The following is a 22,431-nucleotide window of genomic DNA, read 5'->3' as shown; positions in this document are numbered from 1 at the left end:
ATTAATAGGCTGATAGCTCCCTTCACAGTGGATTAGCAGACAGAACAGACTCTCAGGTAGAGTGATGTGAGCATCCCTCTGTGATTATATATCATGTGTCTGCAGATAAGAGATGTTTAACCTTCTGTCAGTCACAACCACAGACAATATTTGGTTTTCTTCTGAAAGTTAAATTGGGAGCATTTCTGAAGGCACTGCACTGAATCTAATGTCTCAAGCCATAAAGCAGAAGCTTCAGGAGGAAAATCTTTGTTTCTATTTCATGGGAGATTAATCACTTTAAAGCAAGCTCCGACTCTGACAAAGTGTAATGACAACAGACAAAATAGGCTTTGTTTTATTATTAATATCACTATCTTATTTAATGTTTTGGAACTATTATCTGACTTTTCTATGTATGAGTATTTACAGTAGTGAAGTTGAAGTACATGATGTAGTTCATGGTTCATAGAAATATGCTGAGGTAGTGGCATTTTAGGGCCCCTCCATACTTTCTGCATTCCATATCTGCAGAGAAACACTATGTATTTCCACTTGGACTTAAATTAGGGTTTGCATTAGTTTAGCATTCAATGTACGCTTACTTGATGAATTATTCCGTAGCAGTGATTTGTAGCCTGAAATTCACCCCCAATTATACAGTATGTCCTCATATTCTTTAAGTAATGGTTTGTATAGGTGTGAGGAACAGCAGACCTCTTCTTATAACCGCTCTTTAAACCAAGCGTCCATGTTCATCACGTTCTTTATTGTGGTCTTTAACCAAAACAAGAGTGCATAACAAACTTCACTGAAACATCAATTTAATTTAACAGTAGCCATGTCAATTTTTTAAACTACAAGTTCAAAGACATCACTCGAGACCGGGCAACTATGGGACAATACCTGCTGTCAATCACACTCCATATTTCTCTACACAGGGACATCCATTTTCTACCGCTTTATCCTCCACAGGGGGGTGCTGTGCCAATCTCAGCTGACATAGGGCGATAGGCGGGCTGCACCCTGGACAGTTCTCAAGTCCATCGCAGGGCCACATATAGAAACAAACAACAACCATTTACTCTCACATTCACACCCGGAGAACCCAGAGAAAACCCCCACACACACACAAACACAGAACATGCAAACTCCATGCAGAAAGGCCCTTGTTCCAACTGTGGCATGAACTCCAGTCTTCTTGCTGTGAGGAGTGCTAACCACTGCACTAACCGTGTGGCAACACGGGAACATAATATAGAAAAACTGGCTTCATGTTCTGTTGAAGAAAATTAACATTGATTCCATAGAAAAATGTTGACTGACAGAATAAATCAAGTGAGATAAAGGCTAATTTTCCCAGAGATTTCCATTTAAACTGAGTTATTGTTGCAACCACTCAGGTAACCCCATAGTGGCTAACTTCCTGGGCTTCACTTTTTCACTTGTACAACATCAAATAAGTCTATGGCTGAGCTTATGGCTGAACAGTTAATTGCAGTTGTTTTAATTTTGCAAGCAGATTTTCTAACTGCAAAGGCGCCAATTAGACTCTCGACACTAATGTGACTTGAAAGCGAGAGCAGCACACGTCAAGTGCTTTGCAAGCCAGATCAGAGCAGTTGCCTGAAGGAGGAGGGAGGATACCTCCTGTACAGTGGCTTCAACAGAACCTGACACTTCAATGTCAAAGAGGAACAGTATGTTTGTTGTATGGAACTATTTCAGCTTTTAAAACAAGCGGATGCTGCAGAGTGACAGGACATCTGCAGAACCTGCCTTTTGACCATTCCTAGCACATGGACCAATTATGATGAGTGTGACTGTGTCTTTATGTGCGTGTGTGTGAGACAGACACTGAGTGATTGAGTTTGTATGTGTGAATAAGTGTTTAAGTGAGTAAGTGAGGGAGAAAGAACAGTATGAATTCAATTTGTATTCCTATTTCTAACAGAAAATGCACTCAAAGAAGACAGCAACAAGGCTGTGAAAGAAGCCGGTGGACTGGCTAGCCTGAAATTAGTGGCACTGTACTGTACATAAGTGCTACCCATGATTGATTTTGGGGGAGCTGCAAATATGATCCACAGACACATTACAGAAAAAAATGAATCCCCAAATGGTCCTGTTTTATACAAAGGGGACTATTTCAATGAAGCAACCAGCACTTAGCCAGGAGTGGCAGGATATGCTGTAGATCAGGGGTGCTCACACTTTTTCAGCATGCAAGCTACTCATAAAATCCAAGTCAAAATGATCTACCTACTACAAAAATGCAAAACATATATTTATTTATAAATATATTGAGAATTCTTTGTACATGTACAATGTATGTTGATGTACCCTGCATAACCACATGAGCCCATATTGCATATGAGTCAGCTGCTTCAACGAATGCCTCTTTTACCATTTCTCTGCCTTGGAAGGACTTCTTGTTATTAACGATGAGGTGAATCATCCGAAATGATGCTTCGGTGGCGGCTTTCGCTTTTGAAGTACGTTGTGAGAAAAATGACTGCTGTCCGGACAACTCATCGTGAAAAAAAAGTCCTCCTCCCATTCTGTATGCTATTCTGTAAGTGAGAAGTTTTTGTATTTTACTTGGTCCAGCTCCTCCACATATTTTTTATACCCTTTCTTACGTTTAAGAACGTGCGTTAAGAGTGCTGAAAATTGGCGGTAACTCGCTAGCTATCTTGTTAGTTTTTCTGCTGCACTGCGCTGCACTGCGCCATTGTTTGCGCATGGGCATTGACCTAAGTGTCAGAAAAAGTCAGATGTCATCTGACTGGCTGCCCTGTATATCAATCAAGTGACGGGATGGATGATAGTCTGACGTCTATTTTTTAATGTTATGTGATCTACCCACACCACATTTGCGATCAACTGGTAGATCGCGATCGACAAACTGGGCACCCCTGCTGTAGATAGACTTCAAGTGGTGAAAACGATACAGAAGAGGATGAATGGAAAAATATATACTTAAATAACTTATAACATAGTAAACTTCCTACAAAGGTTATGACACAAGTACATAATCAGCTTAACATGTGTCACCACTGAGTGGTACAAACCTCTCAAAGTATTATTCACTGTGTAAACCTCATAGGCAGAGTTTGACTTTTGCTCTGGGGGGGCAAACACTTTTTTTTTCCTGACTGCATCTAAATGTGGCGTGATATGCACAAGCTACCGACTCTATACAGCATCGCCAAGCTTGCGATAAATGAAGTAGTGAAGTCTCAGATTGGGGGGGTCGCTATAACATAACCAAAAAACATATTTAATCGCAAGTACCGTTTTCATAGCAAAGCCAATCATTACAAAAAGTAGATAAACATTCAAACAGAAACATACCCCCCTGCCAACCCCAACACTCCGTCTTTGGGAAACCTGATCACTGACCCCAAGCCTGAGCCAATCAGACAGCATATGTGCCCTGTCATTATGGTTATGGTGCAGGTTATCAAAACCCTGGTGCTGCACTCTGACAGGCTAAAGCCTTATCACATCATTACACACCATTACTGTTCTTAATGAAGTCAACAGCTCCCAAGCAGAGGATACACTCTCTACTATGTGACTCATTAAATGATCTAACATGTGAATAACCCAGGGCTCAATTATCATGTCAATCAGCTGTCCCTGTGCTTGCTCGACTGCTCTTCACACAGCGGCACTGACACTCATTTGCAGCTTTGGCTTGATCCGTTACTGTGTATAATGATAAAGGTTAGAACAATTTATCTCTGCAAATATTGGCTTTCTATTAGATGTGATTGCAGTTCCCTGGGGTAAAAAAACTAATCATTTACATTATTTCTTTTGGTATAGAAACTGCCATGTTAGGTAAGAAAATGCAACTTGATGAAGATAGGTTCAATTAAATGATCACCGACAGTGGCTTGTTGAGCAACCTTTGCATTGTGTTTGACTTTGTGGAAGCAAGATGGACATGCACTGTTCTGTTGCATTTGGCTTGTAGTTGTCAGCTCAGTGTGAGCAAACTATAAAGATCAGCAAGCTGCTCAAGTACAACAACTAGCTAGCCTGTTTTCTGAGTGTATTTAACATAAACTGTGTTAAAAATATAGAATGCAATATTTTACAATGCCATTAAATCAATACAGAAATGTGCACATTGTTAGGTGTAAGTCATCCACCAGAGGGGACTTCCTTTTTTCTTTCTGCAGGACATTCAAATGAAGGTCACCCAAAAACCACCATCTGCTCTTTAATAGATGCTCAACCTTTCCCAGCTGAACAAATAAATGTTTAAAGCCTTTTGGGAGGAAGCATGTAAACACAAGACACAGTTTTGTCTTTCTTCACTTGTTACAACCTTCAACTGACAACATATACACACTAAGCTCAACAGCTGCCATGAAACAATCAACTTATCTCTTTACTACATATTCTGTCATTTTGGATTTACAGGAAAAAACAAGTTTAAGGCTGGATTAAAAGTACACCCATTTATCAATATGAAAACAGAAAACGCATGGACATAGTCATTCAATAAAATTAGCTATCCGAGGCGAACAGCAAAAATATCTGCACAATGTCAGATGTTAACCAACTTGATAAAAAAAATGGATGCATGCAGGTTTGTCAGCTATTCTACTTGTGCTGCGTTCATGCTATTTACATCTTGACCCCCAAAGTTGAACATGTTCACACTTGTGTCTGTAAATAGACTTTGCATATAAACTTGTCGCACACATTTTTTTTCATCATGTCCCGTTTGAACACTGCACTGCATTGACTTTCAGTGTCAGTGAGAATAAGGAGCCTGAGCCGGCTGGCGGCGGTACTGGCTGCTGCTGAGGGAAAAGCATCTGGCAGCGGCAGCGGACCTGCCTCTTGGTGAGGGTAGGGAGTTAAAACAAGGAGCCGGCTGGTGGCGTTGGCGGGCACCGGCTGCAGCTGAGGGGAAAAACCTGCCTGTCGGTGAAGATGAAGAAATTAAGAAATTGGCTGAGGAAACTGCCGTATGTGTAACGGAGAACCCCAGCTTTGTGCCACATAGATGGGTCCTGGAGACACATTTCAGGATCCCGAAGGTGAATGGGAAACAACAGCCAAGCCGGCTACCAAAACGACTTTGTCTCTGCTTTGTCTCGACTTTATTTCTACAGAGTCTCTGCTGCTCTGTCTCAATGGCTTTGTTCATTGCTGCTGTCCCGCGGCTGTGTCTCTGCCACCACATTGCTCCTGGTGTTTCGGGGCAGCTGCCTTGGCTCTCGTGGGCCTGGGCCTGCTAGTAGTCGGATCCCTGTTTTCTGTGTTGGTGGCTTGCATTGCATGACTGCCTTGATTTGTTTTATAATGACATCTTAATTTATTTTTAGTTTGTTTATTTACTTGGATTTGTTATTCTACCTGCCCTTTTTTATTTATTGATTTATTTATTTTGGTTAATTTGATTTAATAAACTTTTGTATTATAGATGTTTGTTTAGGGCATATGGCATTTAATTGCTTTATGTAGTGATATATAGAATTATCACTTTCTTTGTAATTATTCTGGGCAATCATATTTAGTTTTGTTTTGTATATGATTCATTTGTGGTCATTCATTTGTATATATAGCTTGAGTTATTTGTTATTTTCCTTTGTTATTACTTATTCTGGGCAATATATTTTGTTTAGTTTGAATACAATTTGCCCTGTTTGTTTTGTGTGTGATCAATTCTTGTATCTTGTTTTAGTTTCCGGTGGTGCTGCTGGTGATTTTTGGACTCCTCAACTCACTAGCTTCACTTCACCAATGAGCCTCTTGGCATGAATGGTTGAATTGTGCTTTTAAAAGATTCTTATAATAAAGTGTACACATTGTTTTAACATTTTGAACCACGTCTCCTGCCTCTGGAGTGGAGTTTAACTTGCATGTCCTTGAAACAGTGCTTGATTGGTGTAAACAGAAATCTTTGTGTGAAAGTCTCAAGGTGGCAGCAACCAGTCGGCTACGAGCAGGACCTCGTAAGCCCTATTAGCTCCTTTAACCGAGGCAATATTTAATTTCTTTGATTGGTTCCCTCTTTACACTCGCCACATTTTTATATTTATTTTTACCACCATGTTCATCCCTGTTGACATGTAATGCCAGCTGAGCTAACGTTAGCATCTTTACAGTTCATTTATTTCTATGCGACTGTAAACACAAATACTTTGCATTGCTAATGTGCTCATTGTCTTTTTTTGCCTGCCTGTGTTGTTCAGGACATCAGCGGAAGATACTCAGCCCCTGAAAAGCAGTAACGTTTCTATAAAGACTGTTGATGCTCAGGATGAGCTATAATAAGTCTCACATTTATCTTTTTGTTTTTATTAAACATTTTAATTCATATTAGTTATGGTTTCTAGTCCTCAGTGTTGCTACATTGGAGTGTTATTAGATAAAAGGTTACTAAGCTACATTGTTGATTGATGACAATTGCATAATTTGTATGGTGTAAATAAAATTGTGTAGTATAGTAAGTAATATGACAGCAAATCAATAACTATGAAGCCTCCTTCCACAAGTCCTTACAGTTGAACTGCAGTGTACACATAAATGCAGGGTAAGGTGAAAAAAATGACTTTATACTTCACAAAGTAAAATCTGGATGAAGATAAACGTAAAAATGTGTAAACATATGTAAACATATGCACTCCTATGTAAAAATAAAAATGTCAATATGTACAAAATATACAGGAGAGATGTACACTATATACAGTATTGAATGGATAATCTAGAGATGGTTGTAATTTGAGTTATTGCACATACGTATATAGGTTATTGCACAGATAATTTAAAGAAGAATTGCACAGATCCCAACATAGGTGTCAACCATTAAGCGTTTAAACATTAACATTAGCGTATTAAATGTTTACTGCTGACAACTATCACATTGTATACTGCAGAAATAGAGTTGAGTATTAGTGTTGTCTTCCTGCTGGAAATGGAGACGGCAAACCCTCTGAATTTCCAGCTTTTACATTTCAGTGTCTTCTCCAAAATCTGGGTGTTTGATAGCTGCAAACATGCTGATAGCTGATAGCATTAGCCTCCAGATAGCGTTAGCATTCATGCTTAGTTGTTGTCGTTCATCATCACAGATGACCCAGTTTTAATAAACATTCATTTTTCCAGCAGTGACATATTCTTTTAATTATAACCAGTTGACGCCTAACACTAAGCTTAACCTAACCACAATTCACATCTTCGCCCTAAACCTAACCAATTCCATAGCAAATACAACACACACAGGAAGAACCCTTGCCTGAGAGACACTTGTGAGTTCTCTGTTATAAACCGTCAGAATTGTTTGCAGAAACTATAGCTTGTCAACTCTCCTTTGAACTAGCAAACAGCAGATGATAATCGACACTTTGCTATACTTGCTGCTTCTGGACTTCATTAGAAGACAAAACTTGTACTGCACAACGAGGGAGACTTATAAAAAAATAACAACGCTTCATGCACAGCTTTGATCATGTAAACTTTGAATACATTGATGAACTCTTCCCTCACTGTGTTGGCAAACCTGAACTGCTGTACCCAGGCTCAAATATACTTCTCAAAGACAGCCACAGATGACATGCTTTTGGTAATAGGTGCAGAGAGCTGAGGCTTTGTACTTTGAGCATCAGTATTATAGCTGGAAGGGCTTGGCAGATATTTTTGGGAAAGCACAAGATGAGGCTCCTGCTGTTGCCACGAGACAGTTTTTTAAGCCCCTTTGAAGCGCGGCACAATTGAGTTTAGAGCTTAAATATTTTTAACTCCTGGGACTCTGTGCTGTTGACACCAAAACATGCCAGGCTTTTATTGGTGGAAACATACTGTATACAGTATATGTATATGCAAATGAATATAGTCAACTACGAAAATAGGACATATAAGAGATAAGAGTATATACTTTGTATTTTATACATCAAAAGACATATAAACTTCAATGTAAAACTGGGCTAAATGTGGTTGTCACATTTGTTTCAGACATCTCTGTGATATAAAACATCTTCCTTCAGATTTTCTACTCCCCCTCCTTTTAAAGTGGTCTGTTCCACACTCAAATATAACCGATGCCGATCTCCTCAAAATCTCCCCAAAAAAGACCCCAAAAGATCAGTTTAAAAGATACAAAACCAAATTAAAGTAGTTTTGTTACAAATTACAGCCTCAATTGTCAGTGATTTTCAGAATATAGGTTTCATTATAGAGGTATTTTCATTTTTGTGACTGTATTTTCTTGATTGACAGATGTGGTTGTTGTGTTAGTATGGCCAGCAATGCCTCAGTTGCTTCAAATACCCCTAGGCAATACTCCCTAAAAAAGAATAAACTGTCGTAGCCCCAGTAAATGCTAAGATGGCAGCAAAGTGTAAACTCAAACTGAAGCAAAAAAAAAGGTCTCTTCAAAGCCAATAGATTACATGACGTTTTTAATTCTTCTGTCAATGCTGTGCATATATTGATTTAATCTACAGTGTGGTCTTCAAGAGTGATATATTTTACCCACACTATAGCAGTTAGATCATCTGACCTTCAGTAGAGTGAATGCATTTTCTCTACAGACATAGAGTGAGCATGTCATCATCTTCACTTCCGTAAGAAGTCACAGCTCATCTTGTTTGCACTGGAGCATTAAATTAGTGCTGTGAGAGAAACGACAAAGGGCTGTTGTTTGGTTTAATTGCCAGCGGTTAAATATGGCGTGAGAATGTACGGTGGCCTGGCAGAGTGTTTGGGTCATAAAGCACTTCGAGTCGAGCAGGAAATTACTACACCAAGCGAAAATCCTTGACATGTGCTCTGACAGCTAAAATCAATCCCCAAATAAAGATGAACTTCAGAATAAATTCAGTCAGGAGTCTTGGCAAAGGAAATGACATAGAATCTGTCATTTTTATCAAAAAGGGTGGATAACTGAGCCAACATACAGCATTCATTCATCACTTGATAAACCGTACATAATTTACACTACTGATGCATAGTTTTTGTCGCAGGAGTGCATTTGCTGTAGGTTGGATATAACACTTGTCCTTCAAAATGCCCTGTCATGTCACAAACTCTGTGCAAGAGAGTAATTCAGTTCTCTGACACTCCATCATCTGAGTTTTTGTCTTATTCATGACTCTCTCTCTCTCTCTCTCTCTCTCTCCCTGTGTGTGTGTGTGTGTGTGTGTGTGTGTGTGTGTGGTAGAGAATGTGGGGGAATGTGTCTGAAAGGCCAAGGACAATGTCTAAGCTAAGTGGAGATGACTGATGGCCTCACAGTCATAATTGTGTCATTACCACCCAGTGGAATATGATCATTAGTCCCTGTAGTTTCTGCTGTAATTAACTGATTGGGGATGAATGAAGAGGAGCGTCTGCCTCTATCTAGACTTGACCACAGCCATATCTTTACCTTCCAGGCAAAACACACAAACAACAGCCTCCAATCATCATCTAGTATTTCAAAACCTAGGCCACTTAACACACAGAAAATCAGATTTTATATGATATGTTGACTTTGTCAAGTCAACATATCACAAATTTGACACCTTTTCAAATCAATTAGGCTCTCAAACAATATTAGTAAATATTTCAGTGAGGTGAGACTGTTACATTTATGACCTTCAGTCAGTCAGGTTGGAAAGAAGGGGGCAAAAAAAAAATAGGTCAAAGACATTTGGTGTTTGGCTAATGGTGTGATAGCACAGAGAAGCAGTGATTTAAAGATGTAAAAAGTGAGCAAAGTATACACTGCATGTGTTGTAACATCAGCAAATGGAAAGGTTTGTCTAAATGTAAATATAAAACAAGTCAAAGCACTTCACAATTTCATGAGATTTATTGAAACATAAAATATTACATGATGTTTGCCTTTCTTCTCTGCAGCAAGATAAAAGTATATAACTGGAGAATAGGCTTTAACATGTGCTAGAGAGAAAATTATAAACCTTCTCTTGTATGACAGCTGATGAATTGAATCTAACTGAACTGCACAATCTATCTAATAGGGAAACATGGGCTAAACAGGGGCTAAACAAGTATCTACGTTAATGAAATAAATCAAGCCTGTAGGTATTCTGCAGTCACTCCCACAGGGCTACCTGGAGCATTTTTTTTTTTTTAGTTTGCATGGATGGGACGTTTCAGGCTCAATTCCAGTTGAAATTTAAACGCCTCATCCCATGGACCATGCAGAGCAGGAAGCCAGTAAAGCCTCTGGCTTGAGGATTACCACCCCAATCCTCTACAGCTCAGAAACGGTCAGGAAATTGAACGGGAATAAGCAGGGATGAATAAAAATATGAGGAAGAGGACGAGGGAGGGAGAGGAGCGTTGCCAAGGACAGCGTTGGCAGTGTTGGGACACATACAGTCAGTGTAGTGCAGATGGCAAATATGGATGCCACCCAGAGGAGAGTTTAAGAAGTGGGACAGGGGGAAGGAGGGGAGTAAAAACACACACACACACACACACACACACACAGTTCACTGACGTTCAGGAAAATGACTATAATTCATTACATTGACCTTTAACCAGAGTGCTCACCCACTGTGACTCCAGCAAACCTTTGCCAGTAGTACACAACAGGCTGAGTCAATCCACCCGCTGCTCCCAGAGAAGTTCTCTTCTAGCACCATGGACAGCACCTGGAGAACAGCACTGCCCTTCCTAACACCAGACAGCCTTTCATCACCACCGTCTGAGCAGAGAAAAATAAGTATTTTTGTTATTACTCCTGCCTATCTGTTTACTTGTCTATTATTGTAGTCTGGCAGTTCTCACTGTTTTTTGGTGTGACAAATTCAACAATTAAACTGCTTAATTGTGGCAACACTACACTGCTAAGTAGAGTAAATAAGACATTTAGCTTGTCATTTTCTTTATCTAGCCAAATTACTGCTTATTTTCCCATTTATAGCCACCCGCTAACTGCATCTATATCCCCTTTTATTATTTGTTCCTCTGGGTGAAACAGTTAGCAGTTGCCTGCTAAGCCATATCATGATAATTACTACTACAGTTAAATATAAACATAACATTCAAACTGGTAAACATGGTCGAGCATCAACAATAGTTTGCAACAGGCTACTAAGTGCAGATGCAACATGCAAAGTAAAACTAGGATTGTTTATGCTCATAAACAAGACACTATATGTATGTGTTTTGTCAGATTCATTACAGTTAATGTCACACCTTCATAGTCATTTGTATTTATAATTGTATTTATTCTTGTTGATACATTTGTGAGTGCTACAAAAATTAAAAATGTAACAACACCAAATGGTGATATGATAATAGTGATAATGAAATGATTGTGTATCAGTGCTTTTAAAAAAATTGAAACACATTGTAACTAGGGATGAGCTAAAACGATACCAGTATCAGTATCGGTCCGATACTGTCCAATGTCACTAAAAATGTGAAATATGGTAAAATCCAAAAAATCCTACGTATTGCATGCTTAACTATTCAGACTGTAAGTATATAAATATCAATTCAGCATTTTAGCAGAGTCATGTTTTGGGCTACTTATTTCTTCTTTATGGGAGAAGAATATTTTTAATACAATAAAGAATATTTGTTACACATTTGGAAAATTATCAAGGTTCAAGGTTTTTATTTGCCATTTGTGCTTAAACAGATAGTCCAGGCACATTGGAAATCTTGTGCGGGTTCTACGAGTCAGTAGACCTCAAATTAAAATCTATACAGAGTATAAAAAATATTAAGAAAATGTAGAAGATGTAGAAAAAATAAAAAAAATAAAAATATACAGATATACAGCACCCTTTTATGTATATATATATATATATATACATATATATACACATATACACGTATATACGCACATGTATATATACACATACATACATACACATACATATACATATACATGCACATACACATATATGCACATATATATTGATGAAATGCAGTATTGCACTGGGATGTATTGCACATTTATCAGGAATATTGAACAGAATATTGCACATGGTTAAGGTGAGGTAGTGTCTGGTTATTTTACAGAGAGGAATTATGTCTTTGAAATAGCTTCAAATGGCACAAATGTGTTGTTCACAGCTTTATTTAAAATCATAAATCAGTAGTTACTAGTTTGTCATATTGGTATTGGTGTCTCGCCCAAAATTGTAGTATTGTGCCATCCCTAATTGTAACAATACTGAAAACAGACTATTTCGGTCATGCTAATTGGGAAAAGAATGCTGAATGCTGTTTGATTGTCCGTTTGTTATTTTTAATTGCATTTTTGTTTTAGCACCTTTGAGGCAATATTCTAATTAAAAACCTGACTGAATTACAGACATGCAAACACAAGCAATTACTCTTAAATGCTACTCAGTGAGTGCCAATTCAGTTCACTGCTCTTACCACAGCCATAAGAGAAAGATGTACACCACTGAAGAAGGTGTAAGGACAAATGAGGATTGACAAAACTGTTAACAATCAATAAATTACTTTGTTTTCTATTAGGCCTCACGGCACTTGCTTTAGCTCTCATCATCACTGCAATGAAAACATTAATAGCAATGACCTGACACTGAAGTTATATAGAAGGAGTAAAACCTTCATGACACATTGTTGATGTGTATTTCCATGTTTCCCCGGCTCCCGATGTTGTTATGTGTGACCAGACTCAGCAGGGAAAAGTAAGCACAAGCTGTCAGTTTTAGCGGATTAGCTGTAGCAAGAGGGCAGGTGCTGCACTCTGGGTGGAGACACGTCGTGTTTTCTTGAGCTTATCTGAAAACCCAGGACAGTTAAACACACACACATACACACCTTTATCCAGACAGTGGGAGCTCTGCAGGCATGTGTTGCCCTTGATGAGCTAATTTCTAAGCTCAGTGGAAAAGATTCCTTCAGGTTTGCACTGGTTCTGTCTATAATCTGTTTGTTTGTAACTGCAGCTTCCCACCACCATACGTAGATTTCATAGTCTGTCCCACACGATTAAATAATCTCACCCAACATGAAGAGACAAACTGGATGAAATCGAACAAAATGTCTTCCTAAATCTTAATTCATCAGTGTATTGGATATGGACATATAATATGTATATAAGAAGCGTTTTTGATAGAGCTACCAAGAAAAAGTTCAAGGTTGACTTCAACCATTTTAAAAAAGACATGTTCAACTATCTTTGGCCATGCTATTACATCGTTTTCACTTTAATTGATTTAACTTCTTTTTACTAAGGAGATCCCCAAAAATAAAATCTGAAAAATAAATCTGTGCTCATTGATTTTCAGGTGCCCAAATAATTGCACAATGTCCTCTAACCCAACACCAAGGTACAGAAAGAATGTTAAGGGTGTGAGCAAAAGAGTCCTATATTTTAAGAGTGATTTTAATTTTCCGAAGTCTTGACAACAACTTTTTGACGATGGCTGTTTGTCTCTATGTGACCCTGTGATGGATTGGTGACCTGTCCAGAGTGGCCCAAGCACCCATCGCAACCCTCATGTGGAGGTTAAAGCACTAGAAGACAAGTAAGTGAGTGAACAAGCACCCATCGCAACCCTCATGTGGAGGTTAAAGCACTAGAAGATAAGTAAGTGAATGAACATTCATTAGATTGTTAAACATGCTGGTTTTCGCAGTAATCCTGTTTTTAGGCTGCTGAAAATTCCAAAGAGTTAAGGGGGTAGCAACAGCAACAGCTCAATAAAGCAACTAATAATTCACTGTGCATGCAAGATATTTTAATGAGTCAACCTTCCTCCAGAGGTTGACCTATGGTCTTTGAACACATTTTTAATTCATGAAACAGTTTTGACTTAAGAGAAGTGGACACTATGTACCTGTAATACAGTACTGCAAGACACTCGTAATCAACAGAAGGAGAATTTGTTTCCTTGCCCCAAAAGATTGAAGGCGGCAGAGGGAATTCATCTTTCTCCTATTTTTTTCTAAAATCTCGTACCAATCTTAGTATCTTACTGATACTGATGAGTGACAATCTGGTCTTTTTTGCAACTTCTTGTTTGCCTTTCCTGACCACCATGTCGGCAGAATTGACAAGCCAACGGTCACAGCCACTCAACATCCACACTAACACTATAGATTTTATGTAGAATAATTCACTGACAGACTGATTGGGCTGTATCCACTGGTGGCACCAATAGTGATAGTGAAATTATTCAGCTAATTTTCAATTAATGCAACTTAATGTAACATGGTCACTACAGCTTAGAGTATTTAAGATGATGTGTTGTTACAATAATGTTATCAAAGCAATTGAATGCTAGTACAGCTGTTTTATCAAGAAACTATTTCAAATTACACATTACTGTTTAGTTAATGTGAGAAGATTTTTTTGCTCATGTCTGTTGCTCAGGATCCAAATTACAGTGAGTTGTGTCATGTGACTAGTAACCAGGAAGTAGTTAGAGTTAGAAGAACGATGGTACTCACCACTATTCGGTGTGTACCATCCGAAGAAACCAAAGAAAATCCGAGTTGTGTTCGATTCTACTGCCCAATAGTGTGTCGCTCAACGATGTACTGTTAACGGGGCCTGCTTGGTGTATTGAACCGCTTCAGAAAAGAGGCAGTTGCTTTTACGGCTGACATAGAACAGATGTTCTATTGTTTTTTTGGTAGAGGAAGATGACAGGAACTTCCTATGTTTTCTGTGGTTTCAGGACAGTGACCTCTCCAAAGACATTGAGGATTATCACATGAGGCTCCACATCTTTGGTAATAGCCCTTCGCCTGCAGTGGCTATTCATGGCCTGCACCAGTATGTTCAGGTCAGCAAGTTCCATGTCGACCCTGACATGAAGCACTTTGTGATGTGCAACTTCTATGTAGATGATAGTTTAAAGTCCCTGCCTACCACAGAAGCTGTTGTCGACTTACTAACAAGGACACAAAATTTTCCCTCCAAATCAGACCTGAGGCTGCATAAAATCGCAGCAAACAAGAAAGAGGTCATGGAAGCCTTTCCATCCAAAGATCATGCAAGCGACTTCAAAGACTTGGATCTTAATACAGAAACGCTGCCAATGCAGCACAGACTTGGAATCAATTGCCAAGCAGACATTTTCTTCTTCAGTGTCTCTGATGAGACAAAACCTTACACTAAGCGGGGTGTCTTATCCACAATCAATAGCCTCTACGACCCTCTTGGGTTTGTAGCACCAGTCACAATCCAAGGCAAGGCTATTTTGCGACAACTCACTGCTGAAAATTATGACTGGGATGTGCCATTACCTCAAGAAATGGAGGAACTTGGACATCATGGAGAGCAGAACTGTCCAATATAACCATCTCCAGACCCTATACTGAAACTTCACCTTCAGCAGCTGTCAGAAGAGAATTGTGTGTTTTTTTCTGATGCATCAACCGAAGCTATTGCAGCAGTGACATATCTGAAAATCACAGACACAGCTGTAAACAACTATATTGGGTTTGTCATGCGGGAAGCCAAGCTGGCCCCCCCGCCCTGAGCATACAATACCAAGACTAGAACCCTGTGCAGCAGTGCTTGCTGTTGAGTTAGCAGACCTTCAGCTTGATGCTGTAACCTACTATCCAGACAGCAAAGTGGTCAAGGGCTACATGAATAATGAAACAAGGTGCTTTTACGTTTATGTCAGCAATTGGATACTACATATCTGAAGATCCCCTCATCCAGACCAATGGTGCTTTGTGCCAACAGAACAGAACCCTGCGGATCATGCAACACATTCTGTTGACGCAGTCTATTTTAAAAGATACCAACTGGCTCAGTGGGCCCAAATTTATGTCCGTACCAGAGCCAAGTATCTCTGAGAGCACATATGATCTTGTGAACACTTTGTTCAGGCAAGTTTGCAGCTTCAGACCTCTATAAGTGCCAATAGCGGCAGGTTCAGGTGTCCCAACACTTTCTGGGACCTCCCAACACTACAAACATGCAAGAAATGGCAGTCCATTCATCCAAACATCAAGTCAGGAAGTGTTGTTCTGTTTAAAATCAGCCAAGTATCAAGAAATGAATGGACTCTTGGACTGGCAACACAGACCTTCCCTAGCAAAGAGGGGAAAGTGTGCCAAGTTGAAGTGAAGGTCATTAAACCAGGAGCCACAACTCTCTTTCTTAGGCCTATCACAGAGACAGTGCTTCTTTTCCCTGATGCTTAGTTAGATATGTATCATGAACTGTTGGGTGGCGGGCAATCACACCAGGAGGGGAGTGTTTAGTTAATGTTAGAGGTTATTTGCTCATGTCTGTTTTTCACTGTGGTCACTTTAAGAAACTCAGTATCCAAATTACAGGGAGATGTGGCATGTGACTAGTAACCAGGAAGTAAGCAAGAGAGCTGTTTTTGATTTTGTTTTATCCGAGTCAATCCAGTGACATCTGCATACATCTTATGCCTTTGGTAGCATCGTGGGTATGTACTTGTTTGTTTTATTGTTATCTACAAATGCAGATCATAATTTTTGTGACATTTTGTGAAGTTTGATGCTAAAAAGCAAGCACAGTGTTGATTTTATTTTTGTATCTCTTCTAGTTTCACCTTCCCTTGCAACACCATTAAACCTGTGGACAAAGAGACAACTGTCTTCAGAGTCTTGATGTTAGAAAGGCATTTATCTGACTGTCAAGTTATGCACAGCACACATGCAATGAGGACAGCACAGTGACATTTGATTGCTTCTGTGCACCACTGAGAATAAGGCAACACATAAAATGCAGTATCTGAAGTCTGCCCAAAGAGTTCCAGTTAAATTTAACTGTGATACCATTAGCACCAAAGGCACAACATATTATCAATGAGAGCCAAGAACTCAAGAGAGAGCAAATAAGAGAAGAGCTGAAATGTGTTTTGCTGTCAGCAGAGATTGAGTGGAGATCAGGGACATCATAAAGTGCCTTGTTCCCAGAGCCTGTTAGCTAAGGGACACATCAGAGTCAGTCCCTGAACCCGGGAGTCTGGCTGCTCTGAAACTAAATGAAAGCAAGCTGAACAAACAGAAATAGCCCCGTTAAGTTTGATGTGCTGGCCTAGCACTGGGATGTTATCTTATTTCACATAAAAAAAAAATAATTTTGGCTGCAGGTCAAATAAACTGCACAAGAATGCATTCCTAGCTGGAAATTGACAGAAGAGTGAAATAGAAAGGGACATGTGACACAAATTTGCTTGAAAGCTTGGTAACTATAGACCCAATTGCATATAGCAAACACAATACATAGCTGGTGAAACAATGAAACAAATCCAAGGACAAGTCTGTGTTTGAGTTGCACATAAGAGCTGGAGCATACAGGGCACAACAGGAGCTAATGGAGTCATTAATGTGGGCAGAGTGACCCGAGAGGGTTCTTCACAGCAAGAGAATTCTCCAGAATAACCTCCTGTGACAATTTCTATGGAAATAAGCTTCCACTCTGCATATGTGAAAAGACTTGACTCAACTTGAGCAGTCTTACTAACTGCTGCAACTTTTCCTTAATGTGCTCACCCATAAACAATTCTATGGATGAGGTATGGTAATGAAGCCTTTAATTTAAAACATGGAGAAGGAAGGAAGTGCACAAAAGAGGCACTTAAGAGGGAGATCATTTGGTAAAGAGTGGGAAATCATTTGGTAATATTGAGGAAAAATGCCCTTATAAGTGTGAGAACATGTGCAGTGAAACAAAGATATGAACTACTGTACGTAGGGGCACTTTGATTCAGCATTAGACCCATCCTGGGATTTCACCCACTACAGAAACAGAAAAAATGGAACAACCACCCTCTGTGGTAACAGCCAGCCATTTGGGAGGAGGGTCCCTGTCGTACTCAGCCAGGAAACAGGGAATTATGTTGTTTGCCCTTGGCTGATGCAACTATTTCCAACACCAGCTGTATGTCTAGCATTTTCTTTATTTACATCATCATGGTGAGTGAGTGGGTTGAATCCACTGTGTTTCAACAATGCAGATATAGGCTATAATTAACAATACATTGCCAACAATAACAAACAATGATATTCACTCCTGGGAGATCTAGTGAATAAAACGACATCTTCTCAGCTTCAGATGACAAATAATTTTTATAGATGACATAAACAAAAGATAATGAGTTCAGCACACCTTTTTTATAGTTCCATTAACACAAACTTAAAAAAAAACAAGTGAGTATCTGAAAAACAACCTACAACTGTTTTTATCATGTATTTTGTTTGATCAATTGTAATTAGCACAACATTTACATCAGACCCATCTCACACAATTGAATCCAGTTTGCACACATTATATCTCAACCTAGTAAAAGTTATGTATCATGACAATAGATGACGCTGCAAACACACATGCTGTTACTTGTTAGTATAATGTGGGAAGTAAAAAAAAATCAGGGTTAGAAGGTACAACTATCACCAAGTAACAAGCTAGGGTTAGGTAAAGTTACACCAGTGCACCATACATTTATATTCTACCAGGCAAAATTATAATGTAAACTTGCCTGAGCTGTTTCCATGAGCCAAAGTTTCATTCACATCACCATGTTCACTTTGGTTTGCAACATATCACACAGGTAAGCCACCCACTGTGTAAGCTGTGCACCATGGACTGTGCCCTGCTCTCTGTCCATGAGCTCATAGGTGATGGTGCTACCACTGAGTGGTGATAGAGGGGAGCTGTGTTTGAAGGTGCTGGACAGAGACATGTTTCAATCATTCACATGCATCTTTGTTCAGACCAGGATCACAGTGTAGTGGCAGTTCAAGAAAAGAGACATGTCACACATACCCTTGTGAGTTTGTGGAATGCCTCTTCCCACGTGGAGTTAACAGATCCAGCACAAAAGGGGGTCTGATGCAAAGATTATAAAAATAAGACTGCTCAGGTTTAGGTTTGCTCCAACACAAACATATTAAAAAAGTGTTATCCACTGTTAAATTGTTGTAATTGATTAATGTATTTATCATGTGAATTTGTTGTGTATATTTATAGTTATATTTTTTAGTTAGGGTGACGGTAGCTCAGTGGAAGGTTGTGGGTTTGATTCCCGACTCCACTAGTCTACATGCCTTTATGTTCTTGGGCAAGAAACTTAACCCCACATTGAGCCTGACGGCTGTGCCGGCATGGGTATGAAAAATGGGTGAATGGCAAGTGGTTATTAAGACTATTAAAGTGCTATATAAATACAAACCATGTATAATGTATATTCAAGGTTTAATATGGCTGCTTTCCAACTTTGCCTTACAACAATTGGTTATTAATGTTTTACTTTTAAAAAGTACCAGTTAAGTACCGGTTTTCCCACAGTAAATCATTAAAAATAAATGATTTATATGTGTATGCAGTACACTAACTGATATGTTCATGCTGCTTCTGAAGCTCATTAGATATGAATGAATGTAATACAATCACATCTAAAGGTGTTTCATGCAAGTGTGCTGTCATTTCATGTAGCACTGTTAGTATAATGTGCACAAACAGCTGCTGAAGCAGAGCCAGCAAGACGATAGTTAACCCTATTCAAGCCTTTGAATTGCTGTGTGCTGACAAGAACAATCAATAGCAACAGCTGCCTTCTCCCAAGCTTCTTCTAAGATTGCAAAGTATTTCCCAAGCTAGAGAGATAGAAGTGGTGCCTTAAGAGCAAGTATGCAGAGAAACGTAACTCATCTCTTAAATCTACAAAGATGTTAATGCATCTTTAATGGGATAAATAAACACTCAGGCTTTGGTGGGCAGGCACACACAGCACAAACCATCATCAGCATGTGCTTGTGTTTCTACATGTGTGCATATTCTGCATATGCAAACACATTTCTAGTTTCCCAGAGATTCGACAGATAGCTTTAAATATTAAAGCCTTCCTTCACAACATTATCTTCCTGGGTGTAGGACTGTGTGTCATACATGCTGCAGCACACAGACAATATGCTGCAGAATCAGTGGCCTCTAGCACAGATGAAAAATTAGATCCCACTTTGTGGATTCAACTCCAAACACATTTAGAAACCAACATTTTAACTTTCTTTTAACAGTATTTGAGCTTTAAGCATGACATATGGACATGGATATGGCTGCTGTGATATGAGGGTGAATATGGCGCCACAATAACAATTTTTGAAAAGCTTACCCAAGACCTAGAATCATAATATGGACACTGTGCACACTTGAGGTGAGAAGACCTATTGAGTAATCTAAGGCTGAGATATATTTTATTTTTCATTCCACTAATACACCACTAAGGATGGAAACATTTTCCTTATATACATAAAACATCACCTTAATCTGATTGACACATTGGAGGCAGATATCCTAACAAAGTGTCTAATGTAATTAGTCACTCAGCAAAGTGACAGAAGGCAAAGACAGTGCTCTCTGATTACAGGTATATAATCTCATATTCAATTCAGCGCATTAAAACATTTATGAGGAGGATATAAGGGTCACATTATTATCTTAGAGACAATGTGAGACACAATCTACAACAGAAGAAACTCATTTACATCTAAACATCTATTAGGAAATAAATGACACCCCACCAGACGTTTGAGCTTTGTGTATAGCTCAAATAAAACAACAACAAAATATGTAATTAACCCAGTCTGCTCTGCGAGGCATTTCTTCCTCAGCCAATTTAAGTTAGGGGTGCAAGTGAAGCCATGTCAAATATCACCATACTATGGCAGGATTCCAACTAATCCATTTACAATAGAAATGTGAGCTGCCTTAAGGGAGCAACTGCCAAAAGTGGATCATTCCACTTTAACAAAAACAGTCGTGGCTCCACAGATTAAAAAGTTATTCTAACAACAGCCTCTCAAGCTCTCGTTGATATGGTACTGTTGTGGATTGGAGTGAAGCTTTAAGTAAACCTCTTTGCCATGCAGATCAAACAGCGGCAAACAGACTGAAGCTACCCAGCTTTAACCGCGTTTAGTATATACAGTCTGCTGTGGCTCCGACCCAAAGACAACTGCACTGAGCATCAAGCAAATCCTTCAATCTGGTGACTGTCACTCCCAAGCCTCTTAATCAAATAAATCCATTAGCATTATCACAAGTCTCAAGCACACATGCAAACTTTGCCAAAATCAGCAACCATCATATCACACGCACAATGACACTCTTAGTGATAAAACAAACAACAACTGCAACTTAAAGCGTACATTCTAATGGACGATCTACAAATATGGTATTAAATAGAACATTACAAACAAGGGGAGGGCAATCAGTCTTAAATGCAGAGATGCTATGGTTGTGGATATGATTAAATATATATTAAATGGACACAACTATCGCCGCTAACTGACCCCTTACCTAACTTAACATTTGTACATACACATGAACCAACGGACTTATTCCCAAAATCCATTCATTTCGATGATCTCCAAGACTTACACCCAAACCACACTGCTTATAACCAGTAATGTACAGTATGTGGCCTGTCAGGCCTGCATAAACCTAGCAAGTCTCCAGCCGTCAGTCTCCATAAGCTCCCTTCTAAAAACAAACAGACAATGCCACGCATATTGCTTTTATCATCCCGAGCTCGTAGATTTCCTGAGTCAGTCACATGAGCATTGAATCAGCCTGAGCTGGGGAAGGTTTAGTCCTACCTTCACAGTAAGTCGAATCCCCGTGGATTGAGGCGTAGCCACTCTTGCATTCACACTCTGCTTTAGTATTCCGGTTTTTACACTCAGAGTTTTCTCCACAAATGAGTCCCTCTGCGCAGAAGTCGTAACCTGAAACAGAGGGACAGGGGAAGCCTTGATTTACTTTGGTCTTAAAATTTCCCTATTGGAAGGCAGTGAAAAATTGTGAACACAAATGCATAACAGTACACAGAGACAAACAAATGAGTAACCTTGTTTGTGTCAGCCACAACACTGTGGATGACAAGAAGCCTTATTTATAATATTTACAGCTGCTGTACATTTGTATTATATTTTGTTTTTCATCTGACAATGTTCTTTCATCGTGGTATTGTAAAAAACATGTTGTATTGTATAGCTCTGTTTTTATATGTACACCACAAAATGGTAGACTCTTTACAAGTTATCTAATTTATCTAGGTTATCTATCTAAGGACCATGAGTAGGTTTTCAACTCTGATGTAAAACTTGATTGAAATTGATGAATCAACCTTTTTCTGCTACAGTATTATATATAATGGTGATATTCTTCAAATAAAAATATGTTTTCGAAGGAACAAAAAACACATAGAATACCTTGTTTGATTAGTTTATTTTGGCTTTTTCATTTTTCCATTACACAGAACTGTGGGGTGGTCCAAAGCTGCCAGTTAACAGCACTATGCAAATGAGCAGATGGCAAAGACAATGGTACAAAACAAGACAAACAAACAAACAAGCAGATGTTAATGAACCTAACTATATTGCTTGCTAATGTATTTAATTACTTTTTGGTGTCATTTAATCTTCACTAGAAGCAGTTCAAATTTTAAAATATGATAATATTGACCTTTTTTGTAAAGCGTGTTTTTA

The 22,431-nt window shown here is 39.0% G+C and overlaps 1 protein-coding gene across 2 annotated transcripts in view; it reads right to left on the bottom strand.

Moving 5' to 3' along the window:
* LOC131459443 (protein kinase C-binding protein NELL1-like) overlaps positions 1-22,431 on the bottom strand; it is a 223,294-nt gene that overhangs the window by 108,555 nt on the left and 92,308 nt on the right. For both annotated transcript variants that reach the window (XM_058629295.1, XM_058629296.1), the window contains exon 12: positions 21,541-21,669. In XM_058629295.1, coding sequence (XP_058485278.1) covers positions 21,541-21,669 — 129 coding nt within the window. The remainder of the gene's footprint in view (positions 1-21,540; positions 21,670-22,431) is intronic.

Source organism: Solea solea, chromosome 5, assembly GCF_958295425.1.
Source record: "Solea solea chromosome 5, fSolSol10.1, whole genome shotgun sequence".
Lineage (NCBI taxonomy): Eukaryota > Metazoa > Chordata > Actinopteri > Pleuronectiformes > Soleidae > Solea > Solea solea.
Note: the sequence above shows the minus strand (reverse complement) of the source record. Positions and strands in the feature narration are given on the sequence as shown.